Here is a 16,482-nt window from a genome sequence, read left to right on the forward strand (position 1 = left end):
CCTGTTGCTGAGCCCACAAGCTGGGAGGGAAACAGATGCAACAGTAGCTGTCAGGATGGCTGAGATCTTTATTAGCGTGTTTATCTGCGCTGCGACTTCGCTCTTGCTCCTTTAACTCTCTATATGGGCAACCCTAAGCCTCCCTGCGCCAGCTTTCGCAACAAACTCTGTACAATTTGGGGATCCGGTGAAAGCTCCTGACAGCTGCGCTCCGTGCCCAGGGGAGGATGGGCAGACGTGAGTCGCACAGCAGAGGCGCGATGAACCCCAGCCACCTCCCCGTGCTCGGCTGCCTGCAGGACTCGGCGTCCAGCGGCCACCACCACCAGCAGCACCACCTCGGCGAGCAGCTCCGTGGGACGGACAGCGGTCACCCATGCGGCGCAGACAGGAGGCAAAGGAAGGCGGACCTGGCCGCGGCGGCAGCGCCGGTGGAAGTGAAGAAGCACCAGCATAAACACAACCTGAAGCACCGCTATGAGGTGATGGAGACGCTGGGAAAAGGCACCTACGGCAAAGTCAAAAAAGCGGTGGAGAGAGCCAGCATGAGAACAGTGAGTAATGTAACAGTTGTAGGATTTATATTTTGTACACGAAATAGTTTCTAAAATGTAGCAGTGAAGCAATCAGTTTTTGAAATGTTGCAAGGGCGTCTTTAGAAAGTTTTTTTTTTTTTTTTTTTTTTTTTTTTTAAGGAAGGACAAATGGGAGGTGGGCTGATAATCACGAGGTGGTTCACCAAACCAAAATGTTTGACAACAAAATAATTAAATACAAATCTCTGTAGAATCACATTGTTCAAACAGCCAAATAGTTTCTGAGTTCATGTTTTTAAGCACATGAATCCCAGGTTCCAGATGATGCCAGGAGCGAGGGATGAACATACAAAAGGGGGGCCAGATGAAGGACAAAACAGAAATACATATAATCAGATGTTGCTCTGTTGTCTACTAAATTCAATGACCAGGGGTGTGTGTCATTAAATTTGTAACCACCCATTTGGTGGGGGGCTTAGGAGACGCTTTGTGGTCCCTGTGTCTGTATCTGCTTGCTGTGGTTCTTAATTATTGATGCTGAATGCTTGCTTCCTGTTCTGCCAGGCTGAAATGCCTTTGCTCTGACTCACTCAGTGCTTGGGGTAAGAACCCTACAATCAGCCTCCAACAGTGGTTTGACCCAGTTCACCGGAAACTAGCAAAAAACAATCTTATGCATTGACAGATATTGTCTATTTTACTTCCGAACTGCAGATTCTGACAGTGGGCAGATTACTTGTTTTAATAGTGGATTTCCGCTGCAATCTGACCACCAAGAGGCACAGTGCTTTTACTTCTCTACCCTCTGTTTTGGAAAACAAACACATGCCAGTAGTGGGAAGCTTTTGGGAAATTAGAGCTTGGAATTTGTGCTTGACACTTCACCTCTAACGCTAAGCATCTAATTGGAATGGGAGAAAACAAGGCTTGAAGAGCAGCTCTTGAGTGTGTGTGTGTGTGTGTGTGTGTGAGCAGGGTGAGAGGGTTTGTTAGGACATGGGGAAAATGCTGAATTCCTTGTGCCATTAGCCAGCGCATACCAAGGATTCTTTGAAACAAAATGGACATTATTTTTGGAAACAAGGCCAGGGGGCTGTTGTTTGAGCTCAGCAAAAAGGGCAGAGGAGGAAGAGAAGGTAGAGGAGAGTTTTACAGCAAATTGAAGATGAGACAGTGGTTTTAGATTTGGGATCAGAATTACCAACGTGCCAGAAACATCACAGGATTAGAACAAAACTAATAAAAAAATATTTAAAAAATGAAAGATTCAGATTAAGATTTGACTAATTATATATGTGTCTGATGTGCTTTATTCCTTAATATATAATTGTATCAGATGGTTATAGGTCCTAAGTTGTAATGCAATATTTTAAAAGAAAAACAACAGTTCTGTTTTGCATTGTCTTGCAAGACCATTGTCTTTACACCAAGCAGAGGCTTGGAAAAATTGTAATTATTATTAAATTAAATTATAATTATTTTATGTTCCGACATGTTAGAACAGCGGACACGAATGTATTTTGATGGGAATGACCAACAGAAAAATGCTCAGAATTTTTTGATGAAAAAGGAAAATTATACATGCTTTACATTTTTTTAAAATGAAGAGAAACATGAAAAATGCATTGTGTTCAGCACCCGAGTGAACTTGCAAATTTATAAAAACACTGCACCCACGGCTGAAGGTATTTTGCCAAGTCTTAAAAAGTTTACTTCCAGGATAGTTACTAGTCTTGCTTTTAATTCTGTGATCTTCCCACTAACTCTTTTTCAATGTCTGACTTTCCAGACTTGGAGCAAATTACAAATCCAACTTCTTCAGGTTTTCAAATCGCAAAAGAAAAACATGGCAAAAAGGATCTTCGCATTTACCGCTTATTGCATTTTTTGAACACCTCAGTATATTTTAATAGAATCCCAAAGCCAAATCCTCTGCTTCCACCCTGAATGAGATGAGGAAGACCTTTTTCCTTTAACGTCAAATTACTACAGTGTGCCTGTCTTGGTCCATATCCCTGTAAGCAGCACATAGCACAGTTTGTAATTCTTGGCTATGAAAGGAACAGCTTAAGGCTCTGTGTTTAGCCGAGCACTGAGGTCCAGGGTCTGTTTGGCAACGATCCCATCTAATCCCACAGCTAAATCTTTCGCAGATGCTTTAGTGACTCTTGGGATGCATATGTGTGCCTCTCCATGTATGTCCATGTCAGGAAATCTTAGACTTCAATGATGACTTGACACAGAAAACCATGTCAGTTTTTCAGCCTCCTGAAGAAGAGAGAAAGGAGGATGGAGCTGTAAACTCGTTACTCTCACCCCGAAATAGCCTCTGGATTTCTACCTCTTTTGCTCTCACCTAAAGCACAACTCTGATCAGCTCTCAGTGACTCATGCAAGTTGCAGCTTATGTTTCCTGCATTTGTAAAGCAGCGATTCTAATCTCAGAATTTGTCACTCAGCTCATTATTTGGAAGATCAATGAGGCACAGCGGTGCTTCTGATATCTGCACACAGCGGTGTGAGCTCATACAAGTGCACACATTCTCAATCTTCCCCTATTGAAACTTGTCAAGGAGGGTGAGCAATGCCCTCTTTATGCAAATGTTCAGTGGCTAATGCTAGGCTAATGTTGACAGCAAAACACAACTTGTTTTTGCTCTATAATTTGTCCTGCTATTTCCTTTCCATTTATTCTTTATGCAAAATTTGATTCAGCATCTCATTTTATCCATCCATTTGTTTTGTATAATTTCCTACTAGATATATTCTGACAATAAAACACACCTGGGTGACGAAGTATTGATTTTCACTGCCGGATTTCACAAAAATATAAAGTTTTTATAGACACAAGAAAACTGGTAATCCTGACTTGTGTGTGTATCTGTGTTAATGACGTCGGACGAGCAGCGTTTGACTTGTGTCAGTGTAGATTCTGCAGTATTCAGGTCCCATCCCAATTTGCCCTGATTCTCTTCACAAATCACTTCCGTGTGTTTTAATGTTGACAAATCTTCCTGCTATCCATGCAGTGTTTTCCCATACTGTGGAACAAACACCTCCAAAAATAAATGTCAGTGGAAACTTGTTTTTGGAAGGATAGCCTCTATCTTAATTAAATATTGATTTACAATAATTTAGGAAAACAAATGCAAAAAAACCCCACATTGCTTTACAGGTGACAAATTACATCTGAAGTAAGTTTGATTGATTTAACAAAATGAAAACTCTGTCTATTGCATTTAAATGGTGAAATAAAGGGCTTCTACTAATGAATTCCACTTGTCACACTATTCCCTTGTTGCTCTGGCTATTCAGGTCAGCAAATCACTAGCTAGCCAAAATTGACAAGTGCCATTCGGCTGATAACTGCTCAGCATATGGACTGCAGACTGCAGCCCAGCAATGGAGATTTTACTTCAGCACAAAATCTCAGTTAATGTGGGAAAATGTCTCTAAATGTCTCCAGTTTGACCGTCGAAAATGCAAAGCATTCCCAAAAGCAGCAATTTCCCTTCATTACGTAGCTTCCTCATCAATTATGGAAGGTCAGGCCAGTCGCAGGAATTCAGTGGCTTGTGTTCGCCTTGCACGACTGCAGCAAACGGAGCGTGTGAATTGTGTCTTCCTGTGTCCCGTAGACATTTTTCCAGCAGCTGAGAATGCTACAAGAGTGACCTTGGGAAGGAGCTATGAGGACGCTCAGGGGGCCGATGTGTTATTTAAGCAGCAACATCATCTGTGTGTTTAAATGTCAACTCTGCTTGTGCACATCTTGTGGTGTGTATTAATCTAAAGTTAAATTCTGACGTCCGCTCTTCGCTCCTCTCCTTCGTGCTATTTCTGTAAGAGTTCCTCTATCAGAGCGGTTTAGTGGCTCATGTCGGGGGAGATCTGTTGTGGTGCTCCTGTATGTGTGGATTTAGGAGGTTGGGGGGCCTACATTGGGGTACAGCATGAGTCTGGGATTAAAGAAGAGGAGTGTTAACTCCACAGCTGTCAACCTTCTGCTTCTGAGCGTGCTCACTTCCCTAGACAGCAGCCTCTAAACCAACATAATCACCTCTAATACCCACAGATTTTATTTGTGCAAGAGAGTGTGTATAACTGTGCTTCTAGTATGCATGTAAGCTTGTGCAAAAACACAGATTTTTAGAAGTTAAAAGAAAAATAAACCGTATCACCCAGTTTCCCACCTGGTACCTCCAGGACAAGCTTTGCAAAGATTAAATTCATTTTGAACATTTTTTTATACTCAGTTGTACGTTTCCATTCCCAGGTGGCAATCAAGTCGATCCGAAAAGAACGCATCACCGACGATCTGGACCGGATTCACATCCAGAGAGAGATTGAGATCACCTCCTCACTCCGACACTCCAACATCATACGCTTCCATGAGGGTAAGATCCTGTTGCATAAGTAGAGGGAGGCATAAATATCACTTATTCAAGTGATATTATGTTCACTCAGCTCACATAAATATTTTGTCTTCATTGTTCTTGAAGACAAAAACAACAATGACTTCATCCAACTAAGATTGATCTAGTGACTTAGATGGCTTCCTGATCTGTGCATTTAAAAAAACCATTTTTTTCCCAATACAACTTAAATCGCATTGATACTTATTAATGTGTGACTTTACATAAAGTCACACAGATAAATTAAGATAAATTATGTTATCTCTCTCACATAATTTCTTCATATTTTTCCATAATGCACAAAATGCTCTCGAAAATTGACCCAAGTAGATCTACTGTAGGTCGTTCTTAAAATTTCTACATTTAGAGCTGAGGACCATGACAAATAGCACAGTAAATTAACATTTTTCTGAGCATTTTACATCTATTATCCATAGTTGAAATTAAATTTCATTGATATTTGACTGCACATATCATCAGAGTGAAAAAAGGGGTTTTTAATCCCTGTTTTTAACAAGCCCATGAAAATTAATCTAAAAAAATGTTTGTCCATCCATCTAAATAAACAGTGTTTGTTTGTGAACCCCCAAGTCAACAGAAATATCTAAAGTAAACTCAGTAAATTTCTATATTTACTGTAAAAAAAAAAAAATCAAATTGGGTCTGAGTACTCCCCTAATTCAAGTCTCGAAAAGTCTGGAATTAGATCATGAAAAATGTGTGGAAACCCTGCCTGTGAAACCTTTCTTGCGTTCTGTGTTGACAGTTTTCGAGAGCCGGGATAAGATTGTGATAGTGATGGAGTACGCCAGCCGAGGGGAGCTGTACGACTACATACAGGAGAGGAAGCGACTGCCGGAAACAGAAGCCAGAAGCATCTTCAGGCAGATTGCTTCAGCCGTCCACTACTGCCACAAGGTCAGACACCCATACGCTCCTCAAATGTGCCACAGAAACTGAGTATAAACTGGGGCAACACATGATCGCACGTGGCGAGTATTCAGCTGAGCGTTAGTAAATACTGTAATGCTAAATCCACTAAATCCTAATCATAATACTGTGCTGAAACCTGACTTTAGTTTCAGATCTCTCTGGTTTTGGAGCACATTAGGCTCTGATTGCTGTTTGCAGTCACATATTTACATATTCACCGACCTCCTTTATGAAATGGCGAAGAACCAAATCCTTCTTTTCTGTTGTTGATGTCAACATTAAATTAGCAGCTTTGCCAAAAAGCAGGAATTACCAGGGAAATGCCTAAATCCAGTTAATACACAGCAGCAGCTAGAGAGAAGCTGTGCCTGACAGTCAGCTGAGCTGGAAGTAACAAATGTGTTTTGTTACTTGTTTGATTTTTCACAAATTCAACATATTAAACTCAAATTAACATCCAGCTCCTGCTGTTTGCAGGGAGGAGTGAATTTGCTGTCCTGCTGCTCTTAAGTATATTCTTAAAATAGAAACAAATGTTCTGGCATGAATGAATAATTGAATGTGCTGCCGAAGTATGCAGGGCACACTGAGGTATTTTCAGCACTTCCAGAGTTTTCTGTTCCATAAAATGAGTCATGATGAAAATAAGGATAAACCGATTTATCAAATATACTAGTTTTGTTTTTGTATGTTCACGAGAACAATAATATTTATAGTAATAAACTTGCATAAAGACTTTGACTATGTGCAGAAAACACATTGTGGAGACATGGGTCATTTCCTTCACAAAAGTGCACCAAAGAGGATGAAATTAATGAAAGAATGGAGTCTCTGAGTTTCTTTGCGTCACTCGACTTCCTGGGTGGTCATACATATCTATTGAGGCCTTGTCTTTTCCTGTGAATCACTGCCAACTCAGTATCTATGGAAACACTCAATCCTTCAACAAACCTTTCCTCCAAAAGGAGCTGAAAGTAGTTTTTTTTTTTTTCGCCTCTGATTTTCCAGACTCCACATGTCTCCTGACTTGTTGGCACCAGTCAGGAGATTGAGTCATCGCCAGATTTAAAAAAAAAAAAAAAAAGCCCAAACTAATTGTTTCTCTGCCTGAGAACCTGCCTCAACGTTCTGGTGTTCTGTCTCTGCTCTCTTGCAGAATGGTGTCGTGCATCGAGACCTCAAGCTAGAGAACATCCTTTTAGATCAAGATTTAAATGTAAAGGTAAGGCTGAGCAAATCCAGCTAATTGTATTTCAAAAACATCATCAAGTCAGATCAGCTTTCTGATCTGACTTAATGCTGTTTAATATTTGTTCAGAATCAACACATGACATTCGAAACTAACTTTTATTTAAATTAATTTTGATAAACATCCCACTCCCCAAAATAAAGGTAAACTTTTGCATGAAAACAGTTTTTCACCAATGGAGCGATATGTATAGCTCTCTATCAAAAGATAGAAAAAAGGTGAACATTCTGAACATGCGTGTAAAGACTTTATCCCCTCGGTAATAACAATGTTATTTTTATACTATCCGCACCGAACCCCAGTAAACATTGTGCAGAGTCTTATAAAGTTACCCAGGGGATGTTTTCTTGCCTTGCCTGGACGTTACTGGCCTTATATGGGAGCCGTTCATGGCCAAAGGGGAACGCAAAGAATCCAGCAGCAATCTGGGCAGACAGTTAAAAGAATGTTTAAAAAAGCAGTATGTGCAGACTTCCCAGCAGTTCTTCATTCATTACTTACCTAACCTAAACAAGCTCACCACACTGACCTCTCACACCATGTGCTGCAGGAAATGACCAACACTCATGTGTTTGTCTTATGTCTGCACAATAGAAAAATGCTTAATGACATGAGTAAGAACATGGCATGTTTTAAATAGTTTGAGTCTGGGTCAGTTTAGACTCTTGTGTGTCTGACTGCAGTGAAAACTTTAGGAAAATTAGCAAATTATGACGACAATTGATCACTTTCACTGTGGAAAACCGCTCTTAAAGAAGGACACTGTGCAGAGCAAATAACATTTCTGAGCGATTTAGCCAACCTGTTCAGAATTTTTGAATAAATTATTTAATAAATTAGAATATTAGACCCATTCAGTAAATTAGAATATTATTGAAAGGTTTGTTCATTTTAAAAAGCCTATCACCAAATGAAACATATTATATAAATGAATTAGCCAAAGACTTGTGTTTTAACATCTGTGTTTCTTTTAATCATGATGATTTTCTGCTAACAGCTAACGAAAACACGACATTTAAGATCAAAATATTACATCAGACCACTAAAAAACAGAAATATGGTTATAAAAAATTAATACCTGCTTAAATGTCGTTATTTATCCAAAGGTACTTTTAATCTGACAAGCAAGAGTCATCAGGACAAATATTCTAATTTACTGAATTTGACAGCATCAATAGCACATTAAACCTCACATTGACCTCAATGTGCAATCAATAACACTTTAATGTATGTGTTACTGCAGACAGAAAAGTAAAGTACATATGGTTCAAAGTTTTGATATTCTGCTTAGTTGTTCATTTTTTGCAGATCTTCACCTCTAATATTTTTATGTTGGAGTTAAGCTGGTTTCCTTGGTCTTTCTAAAGTTTTCTAGCATCTATTAATAAACTTGGACATCACGTGAAGCCATCTGAGACGTCTAAACCTTGTTGGAACAAGTGAAGGAACGTTATGATCATGCATCTCAAACACACACTGTTATTGCCACTGTATAAATAAATAAAGGCCACAGAGCTACGTTGTATACACAATGTCACCTTCTGTATTTAGGTCTCTGTTGTCGTGGGCCTTCGTGTGATGGAAAAAATGTTGGCATGTATTTTTAACACCAGAGCTTGTGATAGTGGGCTGGTGTGCATGTTAATAATCTCTTCAGATAGAGTCGGGGCACTGTGTGTGTGGTTATGTCTCCTCGCAGCCTGGATGAGTGGTTGTTCCGTTACGTAAGCGTGCAAGCAGCACCAGGCTGATGTTTTTGGCTCTTCTCTTTCCCTGCTCGCACATTAACTGACAAAAATCTTCACAGAGCTATTTTTGGACCATTTAAAATAGCTGTGAGTTATTGTGCTTTCAGTATATGACTACATTCGTAGAGAATAGACACTGAAAAGGAATCCAGATTCCAGGATGTGAGTGGTTACTTGAATGTGCACGCAAGCAGAAAGTTTGCGTTTTTGTAATGTTGTTGTGTTTATTGTTTATGGTGTTTTGTTTTCCGTCTTCTCTCTGCAGCTTGCCGATTTTGGCCTTTCCAATAATTTCCAGACAGGCTCCCTGCTGCAGACCTACTGTGGAAGTCCTCTCTACGCTGCTCCAGAGATAGTCAAGGGGCTGCCGTACACCGGACCAGAGGTGGGCCAGTCTACATGGTGGCCTAAAACACCAGTTACTGGGAATGTAATTTCTGTAGGATAGATCAAAATTATTGTTTGAACTTTGGGATTTCTAAATGCAGTGTAAAAAAGTGCTTTTAGAAATAGTTTCCCCATCACTGCTTCTTATGGCAGCAAATCACTTTTGATTTCATCAATCTCATCATGGATAGGATCCCAATTATATATGTTCCTGAGATCACACAGCCTTAATTCTGCCTGTTTTCTTTCTGATTTTTAGTTATATGTGAACATATACTGTATATTGTATATATATGCTTATTCTTCCAGATATGTGGTTATATCATTTTTCAGATATTTCACAGACAATGAATCGGTCAATATCCTCTCTGTGTAATAATACTTCCCAGTTTCCTCCATTCACATCCCTTGTCTTTCTTCCTGTAGTGTTATTTCCTTTTCTTACTCCTGGTATGGCACTACGTCAGCTTTTGTTGTTCCACCGGATTTCCTGCTCGAGCATAACTTAAGTTTACGTGAATACATTAATTACATCGTTACTTTATATCTGTTCTGCATTCTGTGTTTCATTTGCGTTTTGCTGCTGTTAATAAAGTTGTGGACACAATTTTATTTGTCAGAATGCACCCATTGAAAGTGATCACTCCAAATGGATAATAAAAAATATGAACTCACAAACAAACCCTTTACGAAGATCAATGCAAAAAATATTTCGTTGCATTGATATTTCTCATAAAGCTCACTGTTTTAATAGAAGACATTAATTTACTCTTGGTGTGTGTTAGGTGGACTGCTGGGCTCTCGGGGTACTGTTGTATGCGTTAGTTTACAGCAGTATGCCTTTTGATGGGGCAAATCACAAAAAACTGACTGAGCAGATCAGCCAAGGCCGCTACTGCAGACCCAACCCGCCTTCAGGTAAATCAATAAAACATTCACCTCCAATAAAACGTCTTTAAGGTGTATCAGCTGTGATTGCTTTGTGTTAAGCCTGTCAACAGCTGTTGATCTGTTCCTCCCAGACGCCTGTGCCCTCATTGACTGGCTGCTGACGGTACGTGCAGATGAGAGGGCCACGATCGAGGATGTAGCCCACCACTGGTGGGTAAACTGGGGCTACGATGAGAGTGTATGTGACTGCCCCACATCTCCGCACCAAGAATGCCCTTCCCCCTTGCTGGCCCGCTACATCGACTGGCAGAATCAGGTCGGCAAAGCTGGCGAAATGACATCTGACCCTGGAAGCAGGACTTTGGACTCCTCCTGTCATCCTCAGCTAACATCAAACTCATTTTACTTCAGTTTACCTTTTAAAAATGACTGTGGAGGAGGAGCAAGGGTCCGTGAAGGAGCTTCTAACCTCAGAAAGTCACGCAAGGAAAATGCAATTCCACAGACCGCCATGGGAGCCCGCACTGATATTGGTTCAGCAGCTGTGTCTCCTGCTCCAATGGCCACTTCCACCCCAGAAAGAAGAAAACCCAAAGGCATTCTGAAGCATCAGAGGAGTTTAGATTCAGTCTTTCACAACTCTCCAAAAGAAAACTCTGCCTCCCAAATGTGCAATACTCTCCCTCACCCGCATCGGACACAAACACTTGTTCACACGCGTGCAGATGTCTTGTCTAAAACCCTTCCTCACCCGCCTACGTTCAGTCAGCCTTCTTCTAAGATGCCAAAGAAAGGAATACTAAAGAGTCGGGGCTCGGGTTATAACTTAGCCCCTGATCGAAATTGTTCTGGAGAAAGAGTACAAGAGAGCGATGCAGATCAGTCAGGTTCCCACAAGACTTTCCCGGCTGCAGAAGAGAGTCCCAACATGCGAACAGAGGCAGTAAGGAGACGGAAAGGTATTCTGAAACGTAACGGCAAGTTCTCTCGCAGTCTGGATCTTCCTGACAATCCCAATTCATCTGACTGTTTGGCACCTGCAGTGTTCCCCGAGGCCCTCCAGCAGCTCCTGCCGTCCTCAGGGGACGCCGAGGGCCGACACAGCCGCCCCTCCAGTGTGATCAGCGAGGACAGCCTCTTCTCCTCTGATTCCTTTGATCTGCTGGACCTCAGCGCTCAGTCACAACCCAGGATTTTCTCCCAGGGGCGGCGGCACAGTGGCGGCGGCTCTGAGGAGAACGAGGAGGACGAGGTTAAAGGAAACAAAAAAGGACAGAAATAATAAATTAATGGATCTGTGATACTGTGATAACCAGTACCTGTTGTGTTGAAAAGAGTGAAGGATCCTGATCTCTGGAACACTGCAATTGCTGACATTAACTGGGAATGTGAAGCACCATTTGTGATCGTATTTGCACCTACAAGCACATGACCAAGGGGGTCCACCAGCCACCTCTGAGATCAAATCTGCTCACTTTGATATCGTCTGCACAGTGAAACATCACCTACTGTACGCAATGCATGTGAACTAGAAATGTGAGGAGCAACAAATGTTAGTTTTTAAAAGTTTTTCAAAAACTTTTAAAACTTTTTTTTGAGTTATCTTTAAGTGCATAGTTCAGATATTTGTTTACAGTGATAACCCTTTGCAATGTCCACAACTCAACGTATTTACATGACAGTATTTGCAATTGATCTTATTAGCTTTTTTTTTTTATTTCAGATGCAAATATTAACTAAACTGACTTGTGTATAATATTTATGAACAAAATTGTTTTTTACTTTATGAGCCTTATATGAAATTAATTGATTCTGGCATATTAAGATATTTTATTACGCAGATTTAAGGCCCCTTTGTTGTTACGGTGGAAACCTTTGCCTTATTACAGCCAGGTTTTCATCTAATGTTTCTTCTTGTGCAATTCTGCTCATGAGATATGTTTCGACGGGAAGGATTAGAGATTAATTTGTGAAAAGAGCCAGGTGTTCAGCTACTCTGAAGTGCATTAAGGGCAATTTATATTTTATTTTGTGTTGCAATACTAAATAAGAAGATGAATTAAGCAGTAAAAGTAGTTCTGCTTCCTTTAACACCTGTATTTATTCCTCACAGTGTTGACTGTGTGCAATTTGCTCATTTGTACCTGAACAGATTAATGAGTTGCAGATTGTTTTTTTTGTTTTGTTTTTATTTTTGCTGTAACCACACTTGTGCTGCTGTGGACGTTTAAGGTGATCTGTGCAAAAAGATGTGCTTTATAAAAAAAAATAAGGATATTCCTTGTGTGGACCTATTTTATACTTGTTCTGCAACAGTTAATAAATTATTTGAATCAATACGTTGTCAAACTTTCATGTTTCATTCTGGTGAGAAAGCAAAAAAAGCACAAATCTGAACAAGAACTTGAGCCATTTAAAAACACGTGCATCAAGCTCATTATAATAAGTCATAGCGTAACATAATTAAAGGAACATTACAATAAAACATTAAACTTCCCACTGCACTTTTACTATTTACTTTTCAGTTCTTGTGTCCCAAGGAAACTGGTTCTGCTCAACAGACTGGCTTCATTAAGGCTTTTCTTTGAGCAAAAATAGATTTTCTAAAGGAAAAACGGTGAGTACAAGTTGCTGACATTTTTGGTAATTTTGTTTAAAGAGAAAAAAAAACAAATCAAATATAAAAGAAACTGCTTGGAAAAAAGTAAGCAGTCAGCCATTAATGAAGATGGATTTATTTTTCCTCTTTTGTTTTCTCTTTTGTTGAAAATATTCTCATAAGTCTCCCCTTTGGGGTCTCTGCAATATTTTAAAGTGTATTAAAATGGTTTCAATTTAATTATCTTATATATAGGCCATAAAGCGCTAAATATGTTCAGATTTTCCATGCCAGGTCACAAAAGGCATTTAGCTTTGTGCATTTGTTTTTGTGAAACACACCGGTGGCAGTAATTTGTTCCATGATTTGTAGTTCTAGCTGGAGTGTTTGGGTATTATGCAGTGATAAAACTGCAACCCCTGCAGTGCAGGGAAGCAATAAAATATATCAACAGGAATCTAGTGCCAGACATTCAGCCTCCTTGCTGACCGGCAAAATAAATCTGCTCAGTAAACCGGCTTAAAATGTTATGTTTAGATGATTAAAATCAAATGATTATTTCTTATTATGTTATGCACTGCCAGTTTCTTCTTCATGAAAAGACGTATACATTAGCAGAAGATTCACTTTTATAATAGACAGCTAAAATCCTTTGACAATAGCTGTTGAATGAAGTTTTATATACGCTGATAAAGGAACTGAAGTTAGGGATCCCAGATAAAACAGCATTTTGTTTTCCATGTTACAGTTTTACTCATAAGGCCACGAAATGTTGCTGATTACTAATTACTTCATTCTTTTTTTTGTTGTTGTTGTATTTTATGTCATTTAATTTTCATTTCTTTTCATAATTAATCAATGTAAATAGTTGTCCTGTTTTGACAGTGTAATTCCAGCCTTCTTAGTTGAAAACCTTGTGACATTAAATAAACATACTCCTTCGACGATTAAAGAACGGCTGAAGTTTTTAAGCACTGAAGGCCCGCCGTGATCTGGATGACAACCTCTCTAAGTGGCATGTACTGTGGACCAATGATTATAAAAATGTTAAACTATTGCAAATATCTGCAGTAATTGCAAATACTTAGCAAAGTAAATCTTGTAGGCTAAGACGCTTTCTGCTTTGGTGCCTCACGTGTGGATACAAGTACCAATGAGCGAACAAAGGTGAAAAATGTCACTGGTTTATGGGCTACTTTAAGAGGCTCTGCTCTTAAGAGGCTTTTGCAGTATCATGAACATATGACACACTTATACACATGCTATCTTAAAATCCCTAAAAACATCTAAAAAAATCATTTACAGGGAAATGTTTCAAGACATAAAGCTGGGTTTCAGACTAACATGTTGGAAGTCGACTGCATGTGGTTAAAAATGAAGATTACATCAGTGAATAAAACCTGGGCTTGTGAAAAACAGGATTTGATTGTCTGCATCTTTTATAGTAGTGTGTTTTGGACTTGTAAGTAGACATTTTATAAAAAAGTATTTCTGTTTCATATGCACATTTAGATTTGTCTTTCACCATTTGTGAGTAAAGCTTGTTGTTTGGTGGTAAACATTTCATATCTGTTTTAACATTCTATCATTGCTTACAGATTAATGTATTTGGTTTCGCTTTTTAGTAACAGACCAGACAAATGCAGGCTCGACAATAAGTAGCTGGCAAGACAAATCAAAGTGATTAAAATTATTTACAGAACTCATTTTAGGATTGTACAGGAAGGCAAATTCAATCCGAGACCGGAGCTACAGTGCCATCTTGTGGTCGTTGCTGAAACACATTGAAATATGAAAGATATTCGCAGACAGAATTCAAAAATTTGAAGTATCTTTGTTAAATGTTGGAGATTAAAACACCTGGTTGGTTGCACTACCCCTGCCTCCAGACTCCTATTTCAGCCTCCCGCTAAGGGCCATCTTAACACCAGAGGTGGGTAATATTTAATTTTAGTCAGTTACATTTGCATGAGTTTTCTTTTTGTTGTTTTTTGTTTTTAAAGAAATTGCTTCTACATGTAGTTATACTTTTACATTTACTTGAGTAATATTATTGTTGCAAAAATACTGCTGTAACTTGAGTAAAATCTTCAGCTACTTTACCTGGAGTTACTTCACCGAATGAAGAATATGTGTTTCAACCAAATATGCGCAAAACACATAACCACACATGAAGATTATGTAAAAACTCACACTACTTGTTTTGACATAAGCTCAATTGTTCATTTTCTATCTGCTGAACCTGCTGTGCCACTTGTAGTTCAAGTGAATATGCAGTAAACAAAAGTTATAAATGATCACTCCTCCTGAGTGAGCATGTGACATGGGTGGAAAGGACAACTCCATTATAACAGGAAGAAACTTTCAGCATAACTCATCTTAAGATGCCATGCCATTTTCTATGACCAGCTGGATGTCAGAGGCCAGAGCAGAAAAAATAAATACGATTAAAAACAGAAGTACCATACAATTTTTGTACGTTAAAGACAGAGAAATCCATAGGTAGATGCATTAACACAGAGCCAGTATTACGGTCTATGGAATGAAAAGGCATCCAGTTTATTACAGCAGTTGGTTCTTGAATGACTTGAATGTCCAGGAAAGAGACAATGGATTCTTTCAAGAAATGAAAGAGAAAATCAGTCGATAATGTCCTGCACAACCGCAAGAGAATTCCAGCCGTGTGGGACAATTGGAGGTGTGGTGTGTGATTGACATGAGCACTATTCATTATGACTGGATCAGAAGTTCCCCATACCATTCTTTTCCAAAGAATAATAGTACACAAACTCACTAGAGATTGTGAGTTTGCGTACACTCCAAATTTAAATTTGAAGTGTACACAAGCAACACTTCAAATTTAAGTGACTCATTTTCTTGCTCTTCTCGATAGATTTTCTTTTTCTTTTTGTATTTAGCATTTTTAAATCCTGTGGCTGGCTAATTTCCAAGCTATTTGTCATCAGTTATGTGAAAGAGGCTATTATCAAATACAATAGAGAGAGAACATAACTTTATCGGCTGTTAAGTGGTGAGACTACTAAACATAAAGAGAAAAACATTAACAGAGGATTTAATTGTAACTTTAATAACTTTAAAACTTTAATCTTAACTTTAATCAGCTATGTAGAGAGCAGTAGGAGAACACAGCAGAGTTAGAATGGTTGTGTCCTCCTGCATGATGTAACAACTAGTAGCTCAAGATGACCTGAGCCATGCTTACTATAACATTTATTTAGATAAACGAATAATGGTAACTATTTTTGGTTTCGTGTCGCTCCACTGCTGTGGTTGTCCAAGGGGTGAACTGGGCTTTTATTTTGAAATACATAATTGGGAAGTCGCTTGTGTTTTTGAACTCGCTTAGCTGCTCGGGCGAAACGACAAAAACCCGGGTATTTTTCACCTTCTTTCTCTGCTTTCAGTGCCGAATCAGCTGTGTCTCAGACAGCGTGGAGAAACTGCTTCCGGCTTCGCTTATTCCCGTCTTTATTCAGACAACCAACTAAACGCCTGTTAGTGTGATCGACATGGCGAGTCGAAAGCGACCCATGGGGCCAGCGGCTAGCTCGGATGAGGAGTTCAAAACCCCGGAGAAGAGAGCGCCAGTGGTCCGAGGCTCGCCTCTGGTCTCCGGCTTCATGCGGTGGGGAGTCGAGGAAACCTGTCAATACCTGCAAAGAGAAGGACTTGAAGAGTGGAAGGACAAGTTCAGAGGTTCGCT

The 16,482-nt window shown here is 39.5% G+C and overlaps 2 protein-coding genes and 1 long non-coding RNA gene across 5 annotated transcripts in view; 2 read left to right on the top strand and 1 right to left on the bottom strand.

Annotated features, from left to right (window-relative positions):
- LOC114137093 (NUAK family SNF1-like kinase 1) lies at positions 1-12,496 on the top strand. Its single transcript, XM_028005647.1, has 7 exons — positions 1-554; positions 4,813-4,933; positions 5,718-5,869; positions 7,041-7,106; positions 9,147-9,266; positions 10,054-10,186; positions 10,291-12,496. Exons 1-7 carry the CDS (start codon positions 228-230, stop codon positions 11,439-11,441), a joined length of 2,070 nt encoding a protein of 689 aa, XP_027861448.1. The 5' UTR covers positions 1-227; the 3' UTR covers positions 11,442-12,496.
- Positions 6,062-16,482, bottom strand: part of LOC114137559 (uncharacterized) — a 25,774-nt gene continuing 15,353 nt past the window's right edge. Inside the window, exons 2-3 of the long non-coding RNA XR_003594028.1 lie at positions 7,010-7,012; positions 6,062-6,072 (exon numbers count right to left, since the gene is read on the bottom strand). This is a non-coding gene — a long non-coding RNA (uncharacterized LOC114137559). The remainder of the gene's footprint in view (positions 6,073-7,009; positions 7,013-16,482) is intronic.
- LOC114137154 (deoxynucleoside triphosphate triphosphohydrolase SAMHD1) overlaps positions 15,741-16,482 on the top strand; it is a 10,760-nt gene continuing 10,018 nt past the window's right edge. The window contains exons 1-2 of one of the 3 annotated variants that reach the window (XM_028005848.1): positions 15,741-15,789; positions 16,184-16,475. In XM_028005848.1, coding sequence (XP_027861649.1) covers positions 16,289-16,475 — 187 coding nt within the window. In that variant the 5' untranslated portion in view covers positions 15,741-15,789; positions 16,184-16,288. Of the gene's footprint in view, positions 15,790-15,862; positions 16,012-16,040; positions 16,476-16,482 lie in introns of those variants that run through there. The other 2 variants (XM_028005892.1, XM_028005776.1) reach the window with 2 other exon arrangements.

This window comes from Xiphophorus couchianus, chromosome 1 (assembly GCF_001444195.1).
Source record: "Xiphophorus couchianus chromosome 1, X_couchianus-1.0, whole genome shotgun sequence".
NCBI lineage: Eukaryota > Metazoa > Chordata > Actinopteri > Cyprinodontiformes > Poeciliidae > Xiphophorus > Xiphophorus couchianus.

What these genes read in the sequence shown, in the direction of transcription:
- LOC114137093 (XM_028005647.1), top strand. Translation starts at nt 228, where the DNA reads ATGGGCAGACGTGAGTCGCACAGCAGAGGCGCGATGAACCCCAGCCAC. An exon ending in AGAGAGCCAGCATGAGAACA is followed by an intron (nt 555 to 4,812) that starts GTGAGTAATGTA and finishes TTCCATTCCCAG; the next exon opens with GTGGCAATCAAGTCGATCCG. An exon ending in ATCAAGATTTAAATGTAAAG is followed by an intron (nt 7,107 to 9,146) that starts GTAAGGCTGAGC and finishes TTCTCTCTGCAG; the next exon opens with CTTGCCGATTTTGGCCTTTC.